The sequence below is a fragment of the Urocampus carinirostris genome, chromosome 13 (assembly GCF_059441175.1).
Source record: "Urocampus carinirostris isolate Australia breed hairy pipefish chromosome 13, RoL_Ucar_1.0, whole genome shotgun sequence".
NCBI lineage: Eukaryota > Metazoa > Chordata > Actinopteri > Syngnathiformes > Syngnathidae > Urocampus > Urocampus carinirostris.
This window is the reverse complement of record NC_142361.1, coordinates 26,064,531-26,089,142: the sequence shown is the minus strand read 5'-3', so window position 1 is coordinate 26,089,142 and position 24,612 is coordinate 26,064,531. Positions and strand designations below refer to the sequence as shown.

The 24,612-nt window shown below is 38.9% G+C and overlaps 1 protein-coding gene across 1 annotated transcript in view; it reads left to right on the top strand.

Annotated features, from left to right (window-relative positions):
- The first annotated feature begins 3,476 nt into the window (after window positions 1-3,476).
- prim2 (DNA primase subunit 2) overlaps window positions 3,477-24,612 on the top strand; it is a 40,128-nt gene continuing 18,992 nt past the window's right edge. The window contains exons 1-10 of the mRNA XM_088351317.1: window positions 3,477-3,600; window positions 4,879-5,028; window positions 5,119-5,231; window positions 6,863-6,957; window positions 7,028-7,148; window positions 10,146-10,241; window positions 10,646-10,783; window positions 15,553-15,620; window positions 23,218-23,290; window positions 23,376-23,561. Of these exons, the coding sequence (XP_088207443.1) occupies window positions 4,884-5,028; window positions 5,119-5,231; window positions 6,863-6,957; window positions 7,028-7,148; window positions 10,146-10,241; window positions 10,646-10,783; window positions 15,553-15,620; window positions 23,218-23,290; window positions 23,376-23,561 (1,035 nt within the window). The 5' untranslated portion in view covers window positions 3,477-3,600; window positions 4,879-4,883. The remainder of the gene's footprint in view (window positions 3,601-4,878; window positions 5,029-5,118; window positions 5,232-6,862; window positions 6,958-7,027; window positions 7,149-10,145; window positions 10,242-10,645; window positions 10,784-15,552; window positions 15,621-23,217; window positions 23,291-23,375; window positions 23,562-24,612) is intronic.

Genomic DNA, 24,612 nt, shown 5'->3' with positions numbered 1-24,612 from the left:
GTGCTATATGGCTACTCTCGTAGTCTGGGGGAGAAGCATAATTTAGCGCTAAGTACTCATCCGGGCGTAACCAAGTTTCACACAGACCCATACAGTTAAGTTTATAATCACGAATAATGTTATCAACAAGTAAAGCTTTTGGAGCAAGCGATCTAATATTTAACAGACCAAATTTCAGCTTTGCTGAATCATTTGACTTAGCTGAACTCTTTGTAGTCTTTGTCGAAATCTTCAAAGGCTGCCGCTCTTGTGGCTTTTCGTGTGGGTTGTCCGGCGAGGGATGAATGGTGGAATTAGTTACATCCATACGATAAAATAGAACAGAAAAGAACAAAACAGAAGATAATAGAATAGAATAGATTTAAATAGAATAGAATAGAATAGAATAGAATAGAATAGAATAGAATAGCCTTTATTGTCATTTAAAACAACACAGTGAACCGGGCAGGACAGAATGGAAGAATAGAACAGGACATAATCGAATAGAACAGAACATAATACAGTATACTGCCATTGGCTGGCAACCAGTTCAGGGTGTCCCCTGCCCACTGCCCGATGATTGCTGGGATGGGCTCCAGCACCCCCGCGACCCTACTGAGGATAAGCGATGCAGCTAATGAGATGAGATGAGATAATACAGTATAGTCATCTTAATTGTCATTTGAAAACAGCATAGATAAGAGAAAGGAAGAGAAAAGAAGAACAGAATAGACTCGGTTAACATAGTTCACAATAGAATAGAATAGAATAGAATAGAATAGCCTTTGTGGTCATTTAAAACAACACAGTGAACGGACAGGACAGAATGGGAGAACAGAACAGGACATAATCGAATAGAACAGAACATAATATAGTCGTCCTAATTGTCATTTGAAAACAGCATAGATAAGAGAAAGGAAGGGAAGAGAATAACAGAATAGACTCAGTTAACATAGTTTACAATAGAATAGAATAGAATAGAATAGAATAGAATAGAATAGAATAGAATAGAATAGAATAGAATAGAATCATCTTTATTGTCATTTAAAACAACAAAGTAAACAGGACCGGACAGAATGGAAGGACAGAACAGGACAGAATAGAATAGAACATAATTTAGTCGTCTTTATTGTCAGCATAGTGAACAGGGCAGAAAAGAACAGAACAGAACATAATATAATAGAAGAGAAGAGAAGAGAAGAGAAGAGAAGAGAAAAAAGAGAAGAGAAGAACAGAATAGACTTAGTGAACATAGTTTACAATAGAATAGAATAGAATAGAATCGACAAAGTGAACATAATTTGCAATAGAATAGAGTAGAATAGAGCACACTAGAAGAACAGAACAGAACATAACATAACAGAACAGAACAGAACAGAACAGAACAGAACAGAATAGAATAGAATAGAATAGAATAGAATAGAACAGAATAGAATAGAACAGAATAGACAAAAATAATCATTTTTGGGCCTATGTTAGTTAAAAACTAAAACCAATTAATGTGTGTCTGTACCAGGGGTGTCCAAACTAATACCCGGGAGAGTCTAGCTAGATAATTAGAATTAGAATTAACTTTATTGCCATTGATAAAAAGAAAGTGAACATTGTTTACAACGAGATGAGACGTGCTGATCCAGGAAAATCATGTAAATCCACACACACTTCAAATTATAACAATTATAATGATAATTGAAATATACAAACAAGCGATTCAATAAACAAATAAATATGATCATCTAATAATCGTCCACTTTAAAGGTGGGGTGGATCATTTAAGTTGTTTCCTCAAAAAGTTAAAAGTTAAAAATATTCTCTATTAAATTTGTGTTAACAGTGCCCAACTGAATTCAAAGAGCCCTCATGCTTTACTTTCCACTGCAGTCATCTTCTTTTGGCTTACTTTTAGCCAAGCTGTTCGGGCGGAACACATTCAGTAAGAGCAATCGGGTCGTGGGGGATGGTCTGCAGATGGTCCTTATGCTCGTTCCCACATTTTCTTTTCTTCATATTTGTTAGTGTAGCATGAACATTTGGAAAGTAAAAAAAGGCCTGCTTCGAATAGAGTCTGAACGCCAGCCCGCACCCCAAGAAAGAGGAAAAAAAGAAGAGTGTATTCGAGCGCTAACCCTAAGAAATGCACGTACTTGCACGCGCATCATGAACAAGCTGACTAAGGATACAATGGTGACACAGAGATGGCAGCAGCAATTAAAAAACTTCCCAATTTTGTGCGGCTAATAAAAAAAAATGTTTCTGTACCATAGTTGTCAAATCTATGGTCCGAGGGCCATTTATTTGGTTTGGAATGATTTGACATTGGCACTCAAAGATGATTGTAGTTTGACAGTTTTTTGTCACATATTTATACAAAAATGTGTATATATGCTCCACGTTAGTAATGGGATAAAACAAAGTAATGTACTTCTGTACTAAACATCCAGGTTTATATTATTATTATTTTTCTGAAGGAGAACTTGGAAAAGGAATGAGATCAAAATATTAAAAGTACTGAATTATTCGTATTATTAAAAATAGCATTCGTAACAGTATTATGGTGTAATACTTTTTATTTGCTTAATTAATTTATTTTATTAGGTTCAATTCAAATTCAAGTCAGTGCGGCACGGCGGCTCAGGGGTTAGCCTGTCCGTGGCACAGTTCTGAAGTCATGTGATCAAATCCAGCTACCAGCTTTCTTGTGCTGAGTTTGCATGTTCTCCCCAAGCTTGCGTGGGTTTCCTTTCGGGCACTCCGGTGTCCTCCCACATTCCCCCAAGCAGGTTAATTGGCTGGTCCACATTGTCACTAGGTGTGAATGAGCGAGTGAGTTGTCTGTGTGCAATGCGACTGTCTGGCAACCAGTTCAGAGTGTCCCCAGCCCACTGCCCGAGGACAGCTGAGATATGCTCCAGCACTCCCGTGATCCTACTGAGGATAAGCAGTGGAGATAATGGATGGTTGGATGGAAATTCAAGTCAAAAGTGGGATTTCAATTTTCAGTATTGCTGCATATGGGCCTTAATTGAAAAGGTCCATTAAACCCCAAACAATATGCCAACAATAATAAGATCACCTTTATTAGATTGTTAAAAAGATGTATGATATTTAAGTAAAGATTTAAAAGATGACGATTTAGGGAAAATTTAGACCTGGTGAGATTTTGTTCGCAAAGTCATTGAGTGTTTTCTGACTATTTGACTTTGAAATTGTTTCAACACTTGTGTGAAATGTGAATAAAATTAGAAGTAAAAAAGTGTTTAAAAAGTGTCCTTTGGCAAGACACTGAATCCCCTAATGCCCCCAATATCAGGTCGGTACCTTGCATGGCTGCATGGCCGCTATTGGTGTGTGAGTGTGTGCTAATGGGTAAGTGTGAAGCACATTGAAAAGCGCCATATAAATGCAGACCATTTACCATTTAAAAACGAAAACAAATGTTGAAGTTAAACGGAATATACAAGACAACAAAACGAGTGCTCCTAAGTCAAAGCGGGCGGGGTGTGTACAGTCGCACTTCCGGGTTCGTCACCGGTTCCCCGCGTTTGTAAAACACTCGGTCGAATTTGGCGGGACATCATCGAGAACAAACACCTCCGTTAACACAACCCCGTCACCTTGTCAGTAAGTAGCAATTTTGGATAATATTCTGAGTTTTAATTCAGTGCTAAACGATATTACGCTTACTTAGTTACCCGATCTTTTGTTGGACGTATTGTGTTAACGTTATAACATGTTACCAAAATGAGGTCGTTTATTGTTTACTAAAGGACTTTAAGCTAACTTCGTCTACACATACATTTATCAAACGTCCACTACGTGACAATCTTAGATTTGTTTATCTTTGCGAGTAGTGCAGTAATCTACATTGTAGTATTTTGTAATCCTGAATCATAATAACTAAATGTCTGTGCAATATAATCCTTCTCCAAGTCAGGCCATCAATAACAGAGAGTTAATAATTAGTTTTACTAAGTTTGTTTTCAACTTAAAGTTACAGTGATTTGATCACATCGAATGGGTGGACAATGAATGAATGCATGCATGTATAAAACAGTAGACCCCGGGATACGACTCCTTTGGTATTGCAAGGTGACATCGTCGCTTGGCAGAGGATTCAAAGCTATAATTGGCTTTCAACAAACCCAGGAAAACACATTCAAGTTGTATCTACATGTAAAACATTTGAGACAAAATTGTTTACAATATGCAACTTACTTGTATATGATTAAATAACATCATATTTTAATATACTTCTAAATGAAAAAGTGACTTGAGCTGGTACAGTAGAGTTAGTGGGTGGATGCAGAAGGGGGGAGGAGTCGGTGGATTACATTATTTTAAAACTTCCCCTTGCACAGATTGCCATACCCTCATAAAGACGTTTTGCTTTATAGTGATTGTCCCAGTTGTTGATTGATTACGTCCATTTCCCTAACGTTACATGTCCCTTCTTCCAAATTCTTGATAATCACAACCTTCGATGCATTCTTTAGCATTTTTTTCTCTTTTTAGCATCACTACAAGTCTTAAGACTAAATACAATACATAATGTAAAATATTCTATACAACTAACTCGCAAAATCTTTAAGAAGCACGCAAGATTCTGAAATTAATGAAGAGATATAAAGGCATTTTGGAGGGAGTTTGGCCAATAGCATATCTTCATGATGACGCAAAAAAATTAGTTGTGGACGTTGTTATTTTGGGGAAAATGCTGTAACAAAGGGTCGAAAAAAACATCTTGTTCCACATCTTGATGTCAAAACAAGGTAGAGTCGGCCTAACGCGGAGTTTGCTGCATTTCAATCCGACACAATTTTGATGTGATGCTAATTATATATTTTTAAGTGAAAGCCCTGTTCTAGACTTAAACATGCATCTTACCTATTTTACCAGTAGACAACATGGAGTTCTCCAGTAGAAGAAGAAAATTCATCAGTCATCCCCAGGCGGAGCTTTATGGACTTCCTCTGCAGTTCTACACTCAACCGCCACTGGAGAACATCTCTCTCACTGAATTTGAAACATTTGCGGTTGAGAGACTCAAATGTAAGCAAGCTCGAAGGATACTTAGATGTTTTTTTAGAGATGTCAGTAAATTATTATGTTGTTTGTCGCTCATATTGATATTTTTTCTAGTGTTGAAAACCGTCGAGAATTTGGGCGTGAGTTACGTCAAACTATCTGAGCAGTACATCAAGAAGTTGGATTCGGAGTTTAAAAACTTGAATTTTCCTTACAGAGTCGACGCTGTGAGTACAAAGTTGTGTTTATAGTTTTTTTTACTTAAAGGGACGGTATGTAATATTTTGTACCGCCTAGTGGTACAAAGAAACTTTCCATCAGTTAAGAAAATGTTGATTTGAATACCGGTTGGTTGGTCGGATCCCGTATCGACACGGGTCGTTGGGGCACCATTTTCTGTTGTGTGTCATGGGCAAGCACAGCCTGGTGGCGCCCATCCCTCTCCAGACCAAGATTTGTTTCCACTCGGTCTTGAACCGGGTACCTTTCGCGTGTTGGGGGAATATGCTAAATAGACAAAAATAAATAATCTATCATGCCAATATTACTTTTTATATATAAATAAAAATCATAGGTCGTGACTTCTGAGGCCATTTAAAGGGGGCTCGTTGGATGCAAACACCCACAAACACTACAATTGGAAAGTCAAAGGAGCTCAGCATGGATCTGAAAAAGCGAATCATTTACTTGAACTAGTCAGAAAAGTCACTTGGAGCCATTTTAAAGCAGCTAGAGGTCCCAAAAGCAACAGTGCAAACAATTGTTTGTATGTAAAAAGTTCATGGCACTGTTTTGTCACTGCCACGATGAGGAAGAAAACGTAAGCTATCACCTGCTGCTGAGAGAAAACTGGTCAGGAGGGTGAAGATTCAACCGAGAATCACCAAAAACCAGATCTGGCAAGAATTAGAAGCTGCTGGATCACAGGTGTTCGTGCCCACAGCCAAGCGTGTTTTGCATCTCCACGGACTGAGAGGCTGCTGTGCAAGAAGGAAGCCCTTGCTCCAAAAGCGACACCTTAAGGCTCGACTGAAGTTTGCTTCTGATCCTATGGACAAAGATAAGACCATGTAAAGGAAAGTTCTGTGGTCAGACGAAACAAAAATCGAGCTATTTGGCCACAATGCCAGGCAACATGTGTGAAGGAGAGAAGGTGAAGCCTTTAACCCCAACTACACCGTTCATACCGTCAAGCATGGTGGTGGTAGTTCTGTGCTGTGGAGCTGTTTTGCCACCAACGGAACTGGTGCTTTACAGAGAGTAAATGGGATTATGAAGAAGGAGGATTACCTTCAAATTTTGCAAGATAACCTAAAGTCATTAAGTCGAAGATTGGGTCTTAGGCGCAGTTGGGTGTTCCAACAGGACAATGACCCCAAACACATCAAAAATGGTAATGGAATGGCTAGAATTGAGGTTTTAGAATGTCCTTACTTCAACCCCATTGAGAACCTGTGAACAATGCTGAGGAAACAAGTCCATGTCAGAAAGCCATCAATTTTAACTAAACTGCACAAATTCTGTCAAGAGGAGTGGTCAAAGATTCCACCAGAAGATTTCGGGTTGCTACCAAAAGCACCTAATTGAAGTAAATGGCCAAGGGACCCGTTACCAAATATTAGCGCTGCTGTATGTATATTTTTGACCCAGCAGATTTGATCCCTTTTTCTGTTAACCCACAGTAAAGTCATAAAAGAACCAAACCTCATTTTTTGTGACCAAGAACTATCTGTTCCAATCACTCTATGAGAGAAAAATCCGAGTTGTAGAAATACCTGGAAATGCAAGAGAGCCATGACATTTTGTTCTTCACAAGTGTATGAAAACCTTTGACCACAACTGTATGTTTTTACTATAGGATGACAGAAAAACTCAAAGCGGACCGAGCGAATACGAGAAACGAAGAAAGGACCACATCTCTCACTTCATCCTCAGACTTGCTTACTGCCAGACGTAATTGACGTTCTCAAGTGTCCCCAATTAAATTAAGACCGAAAACTCATTTACATGTGATCATTTCCAGAGAGGATCTACGACGGTGGTTCATACAGCAGGAAGTGGATCTTTTACGTTACCGGTTTAATGACCTGACTTCTAAACTGAAGATGGAGTTTCTGCACAAAAATAATCTGCGTTATGACGCGGTAAGCAGTTCTACCATATTTTCCAAAACCATTTCAAGAAATTATATTTTGTGTGGAGTGTAATATTGCACATAAATACACTCGAATTATTCACTTTTACTCTCAGGAGATTTAAAGTTAATTGGTGTTCGGTTCAGCAATTTTCAAGATTCTTGTTACAACTCATAGACCGGGTTCCCGCAGATCCTTAAAAAGTCTTGAATTCATAATTCTAAAAATAAGGCCTTAATTGGCATGTACGTATCCTAAATCCAATTTTCAAAAGTCTTAAAAATATGCGCACATTTATTAGATTAATATTCGTTTGAACTGAAAATTTAGTAACATTTATCAATTGTCTTTTTTAATTCCGACACTCCCCCACTTACGGACATTCGAGTTACGAAAAATGGTAGATACGAACATTATTTTGGAATGTCGAAAATTATCCGGACATTGCTGTAAGTTAGATTTTCTATTGTGTGCACCTATTATTATTATTATTTTTTTTCTGAGTAGAGGACAGTGCTGTAGTGCTTCTTTCCACCGCTACCGGCGAGTGGCGCTGTGAGAGGTCACCCAGCATCCACCCCGAAGAAGAAATCCGCTTCCTCTTCCTAGTTCGTGTGTAAATATTCAGTACTGTATCTCCAACGTGCTAAGAACTTTGACATTTTTGTTGTTGAATATCTTGTGCATCCATTCAATATGGTTGGCGTAAAGTGTAATGAAATGAAAGTGGAACAAGAAAGATTGATTCGGTTGCGAAAATGGTTCATATACATGTAAATTGCATATTATAAAATTGCTTTTTTTCGGCCAATTTCTTCCACGGAGGAGGAAGTCGCCTAACTCTTGAAGCTCATCTTCCAAAAGCAAGTTAAACTTAACTCTTTATCTTTAAGCATTTCATAAAATAATATGCTCTATATTTTTTAGTACAAAAGAATACAGGTTGTGTATACAAGCCTTAACCATACTAATATAAACCTTAAACATTCAAAATATAACACTGAAGCAACTTAGAACAAATTGTCCGTTTGTAAGTAGGGCAATGTCTCGCGACCACAATAACAGAACTGTCAAAGTGGTGATGTGGTTTCAGTCGCGCCTTTTAGATGTCATATGTCTACCCACAATACACATAGTGATTTCAAACAGAGATGTTTACTTTGGACTATTGGAAAGTGTCAATTCAATGAGAAGCGGCTGTCTGACCAACATTTGTCTCCATGGCTAAAATCTGCCAGGTATTGTGTACGAACGAAACACGATGTTTCGTGTGCAAGGAATTATATATGTATGTTTTGTTTGAATTGTGTTTTTTTCTGTTGAGTTGGTCTTTAATTTGATTTCAAAAGGCTTTAAAAAGTATTGAATTTAACCTGCCTCAAGCTGTAGGAACCCGGATAACCAAAAATGTTATGCTAATGGTACAAAGAGGTACAGTACTGCGAAGAAAAAGGTGTTATTTTGGTGCCACGTTTTCCACTGTTATGTGTCCCCCCCTTTTGTATAACTTAAGAAATTGACTAAATTGATCATTCAATTAATCAATCAAACACCTTTTTCTTCTTGGTCTGGCCCTTCTGCCAAACTTTGGAACCTAATGTAGCCTGTGACTCAGTTTGCACACACCATGTTAAAATCACAACTCCAGCCTTTCCTGTGGATGTTTTCAACAAGTGCCATAATGTCTGTATTTTTAATATACGGGGAGGTTTGGATTTCTTTTCGGGTTTATCATTTCTAAAACGGAAAAACAACAATGAGCTTCTTGACCTGTTCCACCAGATGGCGCTGTTAGACAGCAAAAGCTTCGTTTAAATGATTGAAAATGTATTTCATTTCTCTCTCCGTAGACTAACATACCTGTATTATGTGAATGAAAATTTCTCCTGTTATGCTTACAAAATTCAAGCCAAGACAAAAATATTTTCATATGCATCAACATGGATTTGAATAATAAAAATTCATCTTTGTGATCCCACATCTTTTTCCATACTGACTTTAGAAAATATTGTATGCTGATCATGGTGAGCTCATGCAAATACTGGAAGCATAAAGCCTCAATTCCAACCTCAGAAATAAATCAAAATTATATACTGTGATCCCCAGCTACTTTGTGGCCTTAGTGCATCGAATATTGAAACGTTACCCGCGATCTATTATCCCTAATCACATATTGCTGCATGCAGGGGTTGTCAAAGCGCCTTTTTCTAGGAGCTTAGCAATTTTTTTTTGCCTTCATTTCCGACTAAAATGAACTGGACTTGTTTAGCTGCATTATCCCCAATCCCATGTTGCTGCAAGTAGGGACCAGCAAAAGGCACTTTTGTCAGGAGACGTGCCATTCTGGCCTGCCTAATATGAAATGAATGATTTTGGCTGTGATCCGTTATCCCTTGTTAACCATTGCTAAGAGCACAGGCTGGCAGTGCTCTTTTATTCTGAGCCTAGCCGCTCTTTTTGTGGTTATTACCACCTAAAATGAATCTTCATTGTGCGCCGTAGTTTTATAGACAATCCCAAACTTCTGGGAGCAGGCAGAAGTCACTTTTGTCAGGAGGTGTGCCGTTGTGGTCTGTCTAAAATGAAATGCACGGTTGTGGATGCAATCCATTATCTTTGGTCGACTAGTGCTTTGAACATAGGCCGGCAGAGCATTTTTTTTTCTTTCAGGCCGCTGAAGCGTGCCATTGTGGTCCACCTAAAATGAAATGCACTGTTTTAGCTGTGATTTATTATGCCCAATTCACTATTGCTGAGAACAGGGGCTAAGAAAGCAAATGTCTTTCTTTTTCACGTAAAATGAACAGCACCCGTGCGGCCGCGATCTATTCTCCCCTATTGATTTTTTTGCAGTGAGCGGGGGCTGGCACAGCGCATGTTAAAGATAGAGGAGTGGATGAATGTATATTTGCATATTGCGGTGGATTCTGATTTCAATTACAGCGATAAACGAGGGGATTATCGTATTTATTTCATCAGCACTTTCAATTACTGTATTTATTTCAGATTTCTAAAGAGGAGAAGCGATCCCTGCAAGATAAACTTGTCAACTCCAGCTACAGCGTCAGTGGAATCACTGTGGAGGATCAAGATTTCTACAAAGTAAGTTCTGAACTTCTCATTTAAGGCAATAAAACTTATTTAGTTTGACATTTGTGGACCTACTTGTAAGTCTTGGAGCTGTTTATACCTTCTTCTGGATTTCTTTAAAGGCAGCACGATACTGAAATAAACAAGGAACTAGGTCGCCAACTTTATAAAAGAAGGAAAAAGTACCACATATTTTTAGTTTGTTTACCCTTATTCTCTTTAAAATTTGATTTGAAGCTTTAAACGTGTTTATGTAGTTATTATAATAAATGTTACCCGTTTCCTAAATCCTCGGATACAAATAGAATTTTAAGCTGTGAATGCTACAAAGGGATTCATGTTTTGACAAGTGAGTTTGAATATTTTTCTTCCCAAAAAGCATAAACGTTTGAAAATGCTCTTCCTTTGTTGTCAAGGTTCCTTTTCAAGACGCTTTGGATTTAGTACGAACGAGGAAAGTCTACCTCAAAGCGGGTTACGTCTACATCCCTCAACAGGGCATCGTCGCCATTGTTCTCAATGATTTTCGTACCAGGTTGTCAAAAGCTCTTGCGGTAAGTGTCATAATGATCTTATTCATTGTTCCCTGGTGAAACATTTACATGTAGTACCCCACTTTCAAACACTGTGGGTCAAACACTGTGGGTTTCAGGAGGCTTTTTGGTAGTTTGTTGTTGTTTTTTTTGGGGGGGTGAGGGGGAAATGCATTTCTTATAAGTCAAATCATGTTGAGTTTTGTTTGAGTTATTTTTTTGTATTATAATACCAACTAACTTTTAATTCAATAGAATAATTTTATTGACAAAAAACAAATTAAGTGACTGTGATCAATGTCCTGGTTATAGGGCCTAGCGAAAGTATTGTTTGAATGCACCCGCTCAGATATCTGTGAAAGGGGACACTGGAGAACAGACAGCATTGTGAAGATCAAAGAACACCCCAGACAGGTCCATGTTAAAGCTTTGGAAAAATTTAAAGCAGGAATGGGCTTACAAGAATGTTTTGCAACATGTGCACATCTCTCGGGGCACTGTCTGAGCAATAATACCAAAATGGAGAGAGCATAAAACCACTGCGAAGCTACCAAGACCTGGCCGTTCCGTTAAACCTTCGGCCCAGATAAAAACTAATCAGAGAAGCAAACAAGAGGGCCATGACTACATTGGATGACCTGCAAGCATACAGTCATACACTGCATAAATCTGCCCTTCATGGAAGAGTGGCTAGAAGTAAGCTCTTTCAGAAATAATACCATAAAAAAAGTTCATTTGGTGTTGGCAAGAAGCCATGTGGGAGACGCTAATAACATGTGCAACAAGGCGCTTTGGTCAGATGAGACCAAAATTGAACTTTTTCAGCTGAATGTAAAGCATTACGTTTGGCCTAAGAGTAACACTTCTACATCTCCTCTCTTCCCCTTTCTACATCTCTTCTCTTTCTCTCTCTTCTCCATCTCCTCTATTCTGTCCCTCCCTCTCCTAGATGACTTCTGTCCCTCCCTCTCTTTTTGAAATCTCTATTCTACAGCTTCTTTCTCTTCTCTCTTGCATCTACATCTCCTCTTTTCTGTCCCCCTCCTACTTCTCTTTTCCCTCACTCTCCTCTACATCACCTCTCTCTCCCCCTATATTCTACATCTCTCTGTTCTCCAGCTCCTCTCTTTTCTCTCCCTCTCCTGGGACGCCTCACTCTTTTCTAGATCTCATGTGTCTTCCCCGTCTATATCTCTTCACTCCTTCTCTTCTACATCTCATCACTTTCTCTCCTTTCTACATCTTTTCTCTCCCTCTCCTACCTCTCACCTGTCTTCTCCTTGTCTCCCTTCTACACATGTTCTCTCCCTTCTCTCTTCTCCATCTCCTCTATTCTGTCCCTCTCAGTCCTAGATGGCTTCCTTCTCTCCCTCTCTTTTCTACATCTCTATTCTACAGCTTCTCTCTCTTCCCCCTTGCATCTACTTCTCCTTTCTCATTTGTCACCCCCTACATCTCCTCTTTTCTCTCACTCTCCTCTACATCACCTCTCTCCCCCTCTATTCTACATCTTTCTGTTCTACAATCTCCTCTTTTTTCTCCCTCGCCTAGATCGCCTCGCTTTTTTCAACATCTCATGTCTCTTCCCCCTTCTACATCTCTTCACTCCTTCTTTTGAAATCTCATCTCTTCTTCTCCTCTTTACATCTTTTCTCTCTCTCTCATACATCTGACCTATCTTCTCCTTGTCTCCCATCTACATCTGTTCTCTCCCTCTCTTACAACTCATCTAACTTCTCTTCATCTCCCCTTCCCCCATTGACTGTCTCACTTCTCTCTTCTCTAGATATAATAATCGATCTATCTGTTATTTTCTTAGCCATCTCTAATTATCTGGAAATCAATCCAATGAAAGGCTTTTATCACTGCAGCTCTGTTTGTAAATGGTTAATAGACACAAAGGTTCAAGTGAGGGAAGCGTGTGCCCACATGACAAAAGACGTCTGCAGGGTAATTTGGGAAAAGCGAAGCAACGCACACGGACACAATGCTACCGTAGGCGTCAATGGTACAATGTCGACACGGGCACTGCATAGAACGCCCTCGGGCTCATGCAACATCATGCAATATGATGGGTTAGGGGGAGCCGCAGGCTTTTTCTATAAGATACTGTACGTGACAAGACAACTGAGGTCCAAGTGTGCAGTGATGAGAATTTGCAACGAGCGCAAACAAAAGCAACGCTGTGTTATTGTTATGGATAGATAGGCAGCCTCATTCGGAGTTCTGTCAAAGAGACGTTATTATTTCTGTCAGGATGGATTTTCAGTTATTCAGCCACCGGACCTGCATGATGACAGAATTAATAATAATATTGTGCAAGGATGAATTATAGCCACAAGTATATGACTATAAATGAAATGGATTCATTTTTAAAGTACCGTATTTTCTGCACTAAAAGCCGCACTGGATTATAAGGCGCAACTTTCAAAATAGTCTTTTGTCTTACATTTTCTATACATAAGGCGCACCGGACTATAAGGCTACAGTATGAACATCAACAAAACAGTCAGATAGGTCAGTCAAACTTTATCAACGCTCTGACGGGCACTCGGACTGAGAAACAAATTTGTGTCTCAGACACGTACGGACACGGTGTCTGTACGATGTCACCAGTCACTGAAATACATCTTTCCACATATCAGTGGAAAACTTAAACTCTTGGGATTTAAGATATGCCGACCATTTAATGCTCATCACACAAAACTTCATGATCAGTCTGAAACAAGATACCCAACACACATAATTCATGATAGCTCACCAAAGATGCCGTCTTGCAACCATCAGATCCAATGATACTACGCAACCATGGTCTCTTTACATCTGAGAGTTTAGTGAATCCAACTGTGTAAAATATTTACATACTCCAAAAGACGCAATAATGGCGACAAATTAAAAAAAACACCCGAAAAGCATCTCTGGACGTTGCTCGCGCTCTATTTACCCCCATAATTACTGTTTACAAATAAATAGGCTAGTCCTATTATTTTCTTTAACTTGCGATTTACATTTTTATCGGCCAAGTTCAGGCTTTGTTTTACCCCGCTTTAGCCTACAGTAGCCTGCATTTTTTTTTTTACCTCCGAATAACTTATGCCAATAGAGACCGATTCAAATGATTATTGACACATTGGATAGAAAATTAAACGCGGGTATAATATCCCAGCATACACCACGGACCACTTCTACAAGACCTGTTGCAACTCGATATTGATCCATAGATAAGGCGCATGGTCAGCTTGAGAAAAGATTGAAGGCTTTTAGGTGCGCCTTATGATGCGGAAATACGGTACCATATATTCTGGGCTATAAGGCGCACCTATAAAATCCCCAAACTTTGCAAGAATTTCAGATTGAGGCTTATAATCCAGTGTGCCTTCTATACCGGAAATAACTGAATGAAATGGAATTTATTTTAATTGTAACATGTCAAATGTACAAATACATTTAAAAGTGCCATCTTGGCAGTGCAAGGCTTTCTACAAAATTAAATACCACAGTGTATGATAATAAGAGTGGTAGCCTAGAATTAAGTACAGGTAATATTATATATAAAAAAAATGAGAACTGGATAATCCCTTAATAAAATTAGAAATACATTATTACATTCACATCCAACTTTTATTATACTGTCAATAAAAAATTTAAAACATGCACTTAAACAACCTATAGCTAGAATGTTTTATCATTTTATGTATAATATTTAAATATTTTTCATTGCATTGATGCATTTAAAACCAGGTTTTTAGGGACTTTTTTCAGTAAGTTTTTTATTACAATTTTTTTTAAATGCAATTCTGATTCAATATAAAATATGCAACGTTATCCTTTCTAGAAAGCGGTTTATAATTTTTTATCATTTATAAATTACTAAAAATTTCCAAATCTATCTTTCCAATGCTAGCAAAGTTTGCTTCTTTTTAGTATGAATATTCACATTTCAATGAGGACATTTTTTGCATATAGAGTTTTATTTTATTTTCTGTGAATTTGACGGCAACATCAACCTATTTTTTGTTGAATGCCTCTGGAGAATAATTGTGACTGTCCAAAATCACAAACCCCGAAGTTTCGTCTAGGAGTGCCATAAAGCATTCTGAGATTGACCAATTTAAAAAAAAAAACGTTTTCTCACTCTCTGCAGCACAATGCTATGTTTTTCCTCCCTCGCATTTCTGCTTTTACTCCCTTGCCCAAAAAAACAGGAGGGTGCATTAAAAACCGCTGTTATTTTGTTAAACCGGGCCTCACATGTGTGTCAAGGGACTCACCGTTGTCTTTTTCATATTGTAAAAGTAAATGAGAAACTAATGTAACTGCACAATTAAGTGTAATGGCTCATGTCGTCCGCTGGGGACACGGGTGGACTACTTTAATGCTCGACTTCCAAAGGACAATTGCTTGTGTCTTCGTTTTTTTTTTTCGTGTTGTACGAAGCACCGTGCACAAGGACAATGTCGTTGATTAGAAGACCCATTCATTAAATTGTAACCGTGTTTACAAGGAGAACAATCCATAAAGCGAAGGGTCTTTTTAAACAGACTTTAGGGGTCCGATCGCTAATTAATTACAAGCTCCAGATTGCGTCGGCCGTTTTGTCCAGCTGCTGGACTCGTATTTTGTTCCGTAACGTTATCAACGGGCGAGCTACAAATCCGTGTCATTGTGTCCCAATTAATTCCCTGCACGGTACTTAATCTCTACCCTCGACCCGCCGCGTTGGGCTCTTCTCCTCCTTCCACCGCCGCCTGTTTACCATTACTCAAACGATGCCAATCTCGCCCCTGCAGCTGACGGCGCGTTCGCTACCGGCGGTGCATTCAGATGAACGGCTGCTGCCGCTGCTTAACCACCTCAGGTAAGCTTTAGATTCCTAACTTCTTGCCGGCTCTCCCTAGAGGACCCCGTGCGGAATCGACTTTTCGCACCTGGGGGGGCATTTGTGATCGCCAACTTTGTGCGAGATTCACACAAAGAAATTCCATAAATTATGCAGTACAACAGTGCCCCGGCTTTGAACATAATCAGTTCCGGATTGGAGGTCGAGGTATGATTTGGTTATGGTCTGAATTCATTTTTCCCATATGGAATAATGGTAAACTCATTAATCCGTTCTGGCCCATACAAAAAGTCAAAAAAGGAATGTGATGGTACAACGTGTATCTAAGCAGAAATTTTGTTCTAAACATGTAGTTTTAAATAACAATGATATATTCATGTATGACGAATAATACCAATACTTTAATACAAGGATGTCAAACTCCGTTTGTCTCTGGGGCCGGATAGACTTTTTTGTTCTCAGGAGGTCTGGATCAGTAAAAAAATGTCAACTTCTATTTTTATTAGCTTTGATTGTCAGTATTATGCGTTATCATTCAGCCTACAATAGTAACCTACTCTACATACAATCACGTATGACAAGGAATCTTGAGGTTTTTGAGTTTTTCCTCGCCCTCATGTAGGGTTTAGATCAGGGGATGTGTCATAATAGTCTGTGGTTTGCAATAATCTGTGGTCTGTGCAACTCTTTGAGACTCTTTGTGATTAAGGGCTATACAAATAAACATGACTTGACTTTTGTAAACACAATACATTAATTCTCAAACAATTGGAAAAAAAGTTTTTTTTTGTTTGGCATTGAATGTGATAACCGATTGCCTTTAACAGTTGAGCCAATGCAGATTTACACCTGAACCAACTCACCTACATTACACAAACTCAAATGTGAGCTGTGAAAAATATAGTCTGCATGCCGGACAGCAGTGCTGTTACAGTTTGAATGCCTTATAGAGGCCGGAAAGAGCATTTAGTTGCGTTTATTCGAAGGGCGAATGTGTAGTATTTAGTGCCTCCTAGTGGTACAAAAAAGTGTTCATCCTGCAAAAAACATTGATTTGAATACTAGGCCAAAATGCCTGAGATATCATACCAAAATGTATTTTTCATTAAAAAAAAAAAATCATAGGTCGAGAATTTTTTTTCCACACTGGAATTGGCATCCTGCCGCTGTGTATCTCTGGCCCTCGCTCATACCAGACAACACAGTGCCATCTTGTGGTCAAATATTACACATTGGGGCTTTAAAACAAACGTATTTGTACAATTTTAGTAGCATCAGAGTAACTTGTGATAATGGCATCTTTTACTCATCCTTAGTAATTTACTTATGGGCCAGCACAATGCTAACACTTACATTTTATCGTAGTTTAAAGCCATTAATGAAATATAAAGTTTTTACGTAAACTATGAAAAAAAGTATTTAAAAAAATCAAGCAACCCACATTTCTGTATTGACAATGTTGAATGTTCCCTGGTTATTTATGGCGCAGCCTGCTAGAGACTTGTAGTAACAGCAGGTTTGATGTGCGGTTTCTTTTACCCTTTCAACTTCGAAAATAGTGTTCTCAAATGCTACAATTCATCGATTCTGGAAAAAATGGTTTTTGATGTCTCAGCATTTTCTTTTTACAAAAATACTGACCTTGTTGCAATAAAACACTTGCAGAATAAAAAGTTCTTCAGCTTTTATGTAGTGGGCAAACTCGATCTTGCAGTTGTTTCATCTTGCTCTCTGTCATACGATAAACATTTTGTCTACTTTTGGGCACTTTATTAACAGCTCTCTTCTTCTCTAATCACTTCTCATTCTAGTCTTGTTTTTGCGTCTTCTTAACACTTCCGAACACTAACAATGGTGAAGTGGAACATCCATCCATCCATCCATTATCTGCACCGCTTATCCTCAGTAGGGTCGCTGGGGTGTTGGAGCCCATCCCAGCTATCTTCAGGCAGTGGGCAGGAGACACCCTGAACTGGTTGCCAGCCAGTCGCAGGGCACACAGGGACAGACAATTTGCTCGCTCATTCACACCTAGGGACAATTTGGACCGGCCAATTAACCCAACATGCATGTTTTTGGAATGTGGGAGGAAACCGGAGGGCCCGGAGGAAACCCACGCAAGCACGGGGAGAACATGCAAACTCCACACAGGAAGGCTGGTAGCTGGATTTGAACCCATGACATCAGAACTGTGCTGCACACGCGCTAACCACTGCGCTGCCGTGCTGCCCTGAAGTGGAACAATATTTCTATATACACATACATATTTAAATGGATGGGAGTTCTCTGCTTAAACGTTTCAATCCAACTACAACTGGCTTTGTAAGTAAAGCCCCTTTCATTAATTTCTACATTCCCTTCAATGATTGTACCCACATTCTACTTTTTAAGCTGATATCTGGCCAAAAATGTTGTTTGAGAGTCAAGTTCGGCGAGGTCAGAAGCGTTCGAAAGCTGAGGCCTAACTACATGATTGTGTCACCTTATTTTCCCCAGAGCAATTGTGAAATCTTTAATGAGCACCCCCTCTTTGTTGATTAAATCTATTAAAAAGCAATCTAATTGTTCATTTAATCACCGTCTGGCATCGGGCTAACAAACTTTGGCTCGTGTGTCTGTTTACTTAGATCAAGACCACCCACTTGAATGGAGGACCAAATCAATATTAAGCAGCTCTGAACTTGGCGGGGGTGTCATCTTTGGGATAAAGGGAACCTCATTATTGATGGGCCGGGGGAAGCCATGTTGGCTCATTGTTGTGACGAGAATCAGTGGGCAGCTTGTTGCGATTAGTAGGCAGCTCCTTAATCTGTGGTGGCGGTGCGCAATTTAATGAAAAGCCACTTGAGAGGGTTGAAATCAACTGATAAAATTCACTTCCTATTGAGTTGAAATCCTTTTTTTAGGTTGCAGGCCAGGTCACTGGGAAATCTTACAGTTCGCAGCATGTTAAGAATACAGTGCCTTGCATTTAAATGCACCTGCTCTGTAATGGGCTCAAAGGTCCGTGAAAGGAGAAACTGGAGAACAGACAGCATTATGAAGACCAAATAACACCAGGCAGGTCCAGAGTAACGTTGTGGAAAAGTGCCAAGCAGGAATGGAAATATGAGAAGATCCCAATATTTACACATCTCCTGGAGCACTCTACGAGCAATAAAAGTAAAATGGAGAGAATATTCAACAACTGCAAACCTACCAAAACCTGGTCATCCCTTTGAACTTTTGTCCCAAACAAGGAAAAAACTCATCGGAGAAGCAACCGAGAGGACCATGACCACATTGGATGAGCTGCAGGCATACACAGCTGAGGCCATACAATCGGTGCATATATGTGCCCTAATGGAAGAGTGGGAAGAAGAAGGTCCATTCTGAAAGACTTCCAAAAAAAAGCTTGTTTGGCGTTTGGAAGGTGCCACATGGGAGACAAAATAACATGTGGAATAAGGTGGTTTGAACAAATTTATTGACACTAAATCTACTTTTTGGCCCAAGAGTAACACTGCACATGGTCCTGAAAACATTCCCACTGTAAAGCATGGTAGTGGTAGCATCATGCCCTGGGGTTTTGTTTCTTAAGGAGGGACTGAAAAATCGTTAGAGTTGATGGGGAAGATGGATTGAGCCAAATGCAGGGTGATTCTGACAAAAAATCTGTCTGAGTCTACAAGAGACCTGAGAATGAGGCGCAGGTTTACTTTAAGCGACATCTAAAATGAAATATATACTATAACAAAATAAAGGTGTTAGAATGGCCAAGACAGCAGTCCAGACTTCCCTCTGATAGAGTTTTGCGGAAAGATCTTAAAAATATGCTGTGCGTGAATGATCAACCTTCAAACCTTCCTCGAACTCGAGCTGTTTCGTAGAGAAGAATGGGCAAATATTTCTGTTTTCAAGATAACTTATAGAGACATACCCAAAATGTTGTGTAGAAATGAAGCTTAAATGACGTCAGTAATAAACCAAAGAAATTGTTTAAACAATATTTAATAAAATAAACTGCTGATCTCAAATCTAAAATGGCAGTGTCGATTGTTCAGATACTCCTTCGCAATTTACTCTAATAAAAAAAGAAATATATATATATTTATACATACATATGCCGGGAAATTACGTGTTTGGCACTGAGTGAGTTAAATTGGTTAAACCAACATTAATCTTTTTCACTCCACTGTATATTGTTATTGTGAAACTCCTATACAAAGCTAGCTTTAATAAATTATGAAGACCAGACAATATTAAATCCTAAATATTTCAAAGTTTCCCCCAGGAAACGTCCAAGCCTATTGGTCAGGAATGACCAGAGAGAAGAAAATCATCTTTGGGAGATTTTAATCAACAGAGACTTATTGTTCTTGGTAGAATGAATTTAATGCACTGATTTTTTTTTTTTCTGTGGACAATGGAGAGTGGTGGGTGGAGAAATGTAGGGCTGCCCACCGGGCCAGTAGAGCGCTAGGGGGAACCCTAATATTTTACACGGCAAACCAAAGTCAATATATGGGAGTATGCATTGTTTATACCACAGTGTCAAACTCAGAGCCCGTGGGCCAAATGTATAAATTTATGTGGCCGGTGACACAATGTAGAGAGAAGCACAAGGAAAAAATGAGCCACAATGACTTTCAGTTTGAATTATATCCGCTGGATAATACCATAGCCATTCGCGAAGACCCACTGTAGCTGTATTTGCTAAATTCTATTCATCAATCAGAGAACATTCATGAAACTTACTCTGAGACTTGCTGTTTAAGGCAATAGGAAAAAACAAAACTGGGTTTTTGCAGAAGTTTAAAGAAGCTTGACACATGTTTTGTCCTCGTTTTAAGGACCATATTTGTACTTTTAATGGAACTCATGGAATTTTGAGTAAAAACAGCGTTTTATTATTTCCATTGTTGGGACCAATCTTCAAAAAGTCATAACATTTGAAGATAAATAAAGTATCATTCAGTTGTTTCCCCCGGGTTTTTAACAATACAGGAGAGTCATTTTGACCCGTAGATAATAGGAGGGTTAAGCTCCTTTCTTTAATATATTACTATATTTAAGTAAAAAAAAAAAAAAAAAAAAAAAAAGGAAATACTTTCAAATAATCCAAAAAACATTTTTAAATCATTGTTTGTATTCCGTTTGTGTACGTTCCAGTCTGCATGAGTTTCCCGAGTTAAATGAACTCTAGTTGTAGTGGTCCCAAGAGCCAAGAAGAGATCCGCAGGTTCGAGAGCATTCTTTATTCGGACCCCGATGTTGTGGAATGCTCTTCCCCCTGAGATTTGATCTGCAACCTCAGTGGAAATGTTTAAATCTAAGATTAAAACCCACTACTATTCTATAGCATATGAATAACCTATATTTTATGTTGACAATATCTGTGTATTATTTGCCCTCATGTAGGTTTTAGATCAGGGAGTGGTGTCATGATAGTCTGTAGTTTGCAAAAGTCTTTGATCTGTACAGCCCTTTGAGACTCTTTGTGATTAAGGGCTATACAAATAAATATTACTTGACTAGTTGAAATGAATTAAATTGCTTTAGATTTTTTTTTTTGACAAATACACATTTGATGCACTAAAAGATCGAGTCATAATTTTATTATGAGCCTCCGAAAAGAACCTCAGCCCTCCAGTTTAGGCGCACTTTTTATGCCTTTCATTTACTAGTCAGGCACCCATCAGTGTTTTTCTACCCCAAGTTAAAATGAGTTGACACCACTGATTTATACTAATATAAATAATTATTCAATTATAGAAATATATTTCATAACCCTGTGGTGAATGCGGAATATGCTGGGTTTGTACAGGTGCTTGAAATCCTTGAAAATGCTTGAATTTTAATGTTTTGTTTTCAATAATTGAAACATGCTTGAATTTGAGGTGAAGTGCTTGTAAATGCTTGAAGTTGTCGCCATGTTTCACATCAAGTCTGCTTAAAATGTAACTGTCATTTGCCCTTTGGTGGCCTTGCTTTGCAATTGTATTCGTTCTAGTCAAGTCAAGTCATATTTATTTATATAGCCCTTATTCACAAAAAATGTCTCTAAGGACTGCATAGGATTACAATTACACCATTGTCTGATCTTAATCCAACATGCGGGCAAGGAAAAACTCAACCTCAAGGTTGGGAAAAAAGAAACCTTGAGGAGGGGCCTCACAAGTGGTAATCCCCCTTCCAAGATGACCAGGGTGGAATAGATTTAGCATTGAGTTACAGTACACAAACATAGTAAACATTATAAAAGAGAACACTAGGTAACATGTTGAAATTTGTCCGGAGAGTGCATGACAGTTCCTCCCTCGTTATTAACGGCAGCTGGCATTGGTTTGTATTGCATTGTCCTATGAAGCATCATTGCCTCCTGTGGGTTGTGCGCAATAGGACAGGTGCATGCTAAACCTAAACAGGGCACTATGAAAATGTGTATAAGTGCAAAGATTACATACCTGGACATTTATTATGGGCTGTGCAAAAAATTAAGGTAGTTTCCATGTGGTAAATTGTAATCCAACACATATATGGGGAGAGAACTGTCTTACTCCAGATCCAAAAATCGTGTCTTTATAATATAAAGCAATTTAATTCATTTCCACTAGTCAATAACGTCTGCCCGGACGCCCGGAGCGTGCATCTTTTACGTCGGGCGCCCAACTTTCAAAACGTCTCCGCCCGGGTGTCCAACAACTTTTTCAAGGGGAAAAAAAGGAAAGAAAAAAAACTAAATGTTTTTTTTTTTTTTTTTTTTTTTTTTTTTTTTTTTTTTTTTTTTTTTTTCCAAAATCGAACGTCTGCTTTATTCCGATTTTGAAATGTTGAAATGTCGGTTTGGAAATTTCGGAATTTCAGTTTGTGTGGCAATTTGCTTACTCGGCAGCCAATCAGAAGCCTGCATCGAATAACTTCGTGCTTCCGGACTTTCCGGAGCATTATAAGGTCGTGCATTTGCTTATCATTTTCCAAAGTAGACGCACAGAACACCAGAAAAATGGAGAAGTGGTTAGGAATCAAGCCAAAACCTCAGCCCTAGAAGATATATTCAAAAGAAGCTAACAAAATTTATGACACCACAAAACGTAAACGTACATTAAAGCATCGTGGAAAGAGGAGTTCACGTGGCTTGTAGCAGACGACGCAACGCAAACATTGCATGAATGAAGATGAGTAAATACAGGTACATACTGATGGCAGATGGAAAACAGATGTTATATACATGCAATGAATGTTATAAGTAGATTTATAATAAACTTAATTTTGAAGTGTTGTTCTGTTATATATTCTGATTGACAATCCTGAATACTTTGAAACAATGGTTTTGTTTTGCGATTAGTTGTCTTGTGTTATGGCTTGGCAGGCAACTTTTCAGAGCTGTCTGCTCTGGTGTCCAGTAACTTTTGAATGAGTTTCAGTCACTGTTAATGCACAAGCAAAATTAAGATTTGCATGTGTAAATTGTAGATATATTTTTGGCTTTGCAAACTACACGATTTACACTGGATTTTTTCTTTTAATCTGTACTGTAGAAATTGGAAAATTGGCTTTGAAAGTCCTTAAACAGTGCTTGAATTTGCCTATGACTTACATTTTTCATCACGTTCATCTTTTTCCCCTTTCTTAGCCATTCCTATTTGGGACAGGACTACAGCATCCAGAAGAACGTGGGTAAAATTTCCTTGGAACAAATCGACTCTGTAAGTGCCCTCAGAATTTCCATGCTCGTGTCGTTGAATTTATACCTGCGTGTTTATTGAGCAGTTCTAATTGTCCACCCTGCAGCTGTCTGGCAAGTCCTTCCCACTGTGCATGAGACAGCTCCATCAGTCCTTGAGAGAGAACCACCATCTCCGCCACGGCGGCCGCATGCAATACGGCCTCTTCCTCAAGGGCATCGGACTCTCGCTGGAGCAGGCGCTGCAGTTCTGGAGGTCGGAATTCATTAGAGGCAAAGTGGACGCGGACAAGGTTAATACTTGGTTACGAAATCTATGTCGTTAACTGTCCCCGATCTGTAGCACTTGATTTGAATGAGGCATTTTGAAATATTAAGGCCACTGGGACTGATTTAAACATGTCTCAAAAACGTATTAGGTACTTAAGAATCAGCTTAGAACACCTGAGTAATGGCGGGCGCACACTGGCACAAGGTAGTGGTGGTTTCGGTTCAAGTCCGACTTCTTCAGGGTCAAGAGATGTACCGTATTTTCCGCACTATAAGGCGCACCTAAAAGCCTTTATTTTTTTCAAAAGCTGACAATGCGCCTTATAATACAGTGCGCCTTATTTATGGATCAATATTAAGTCGCAAAGTCAGCCGCCGACTAGATTTTCCCCCGAACGCCAAGTAGTGCGCGGTGTATGCTGGGATTTATTTACCGGCGTTTCATTGGCTGACCAATGTGTCAATCATCATTTGAATCGATCACTATTGGCTAAAGTTATTCAGAGGTAAAGGGGGCGGATCCTTTTTATCATTTACAGGCTGGCATAGGCTAAAGCGGCAAAACGAAGCCTGCAATTGGCCGAAAAAGATGTGTCAATCATCAGTTGAATCGATCACTATTGGCTAAAGTTATTCGGAGGTAAAGGGGGCGGATCCTTTTTATCATTTACAGGCTGGCATAGGCTAAAGCGGCAAAACAAAGCCTGCAATTGGCCGAAAAAGATGAATGTGAATAGCAAGTCTGGTTGTCTACGGCATAGAGGAAACATGTTTTACCATTCTGTATTTGTAAATATTTTACTCTCCTGGATTTACTACACTCACGGATATAAGAGGACCATGGTTGCACATTATGATTGAACACAACGACTTTGGTGAGCTACTCCGGCAATATATTTTCCCTGTATCTTGTTTCAGAGTAAACTGTTTCTGTGATAAGCGGTGCAGATAATGGATGGAATGGAGTGTCTATTTTTAAATTAAACTCAATTCCAAGTGTTTATTGTCATATGCACAGTAAAGTTGCGAGCAAAAAAGAAAATAGAAACTAAGGAATGGTTGGCATTTCTTGAA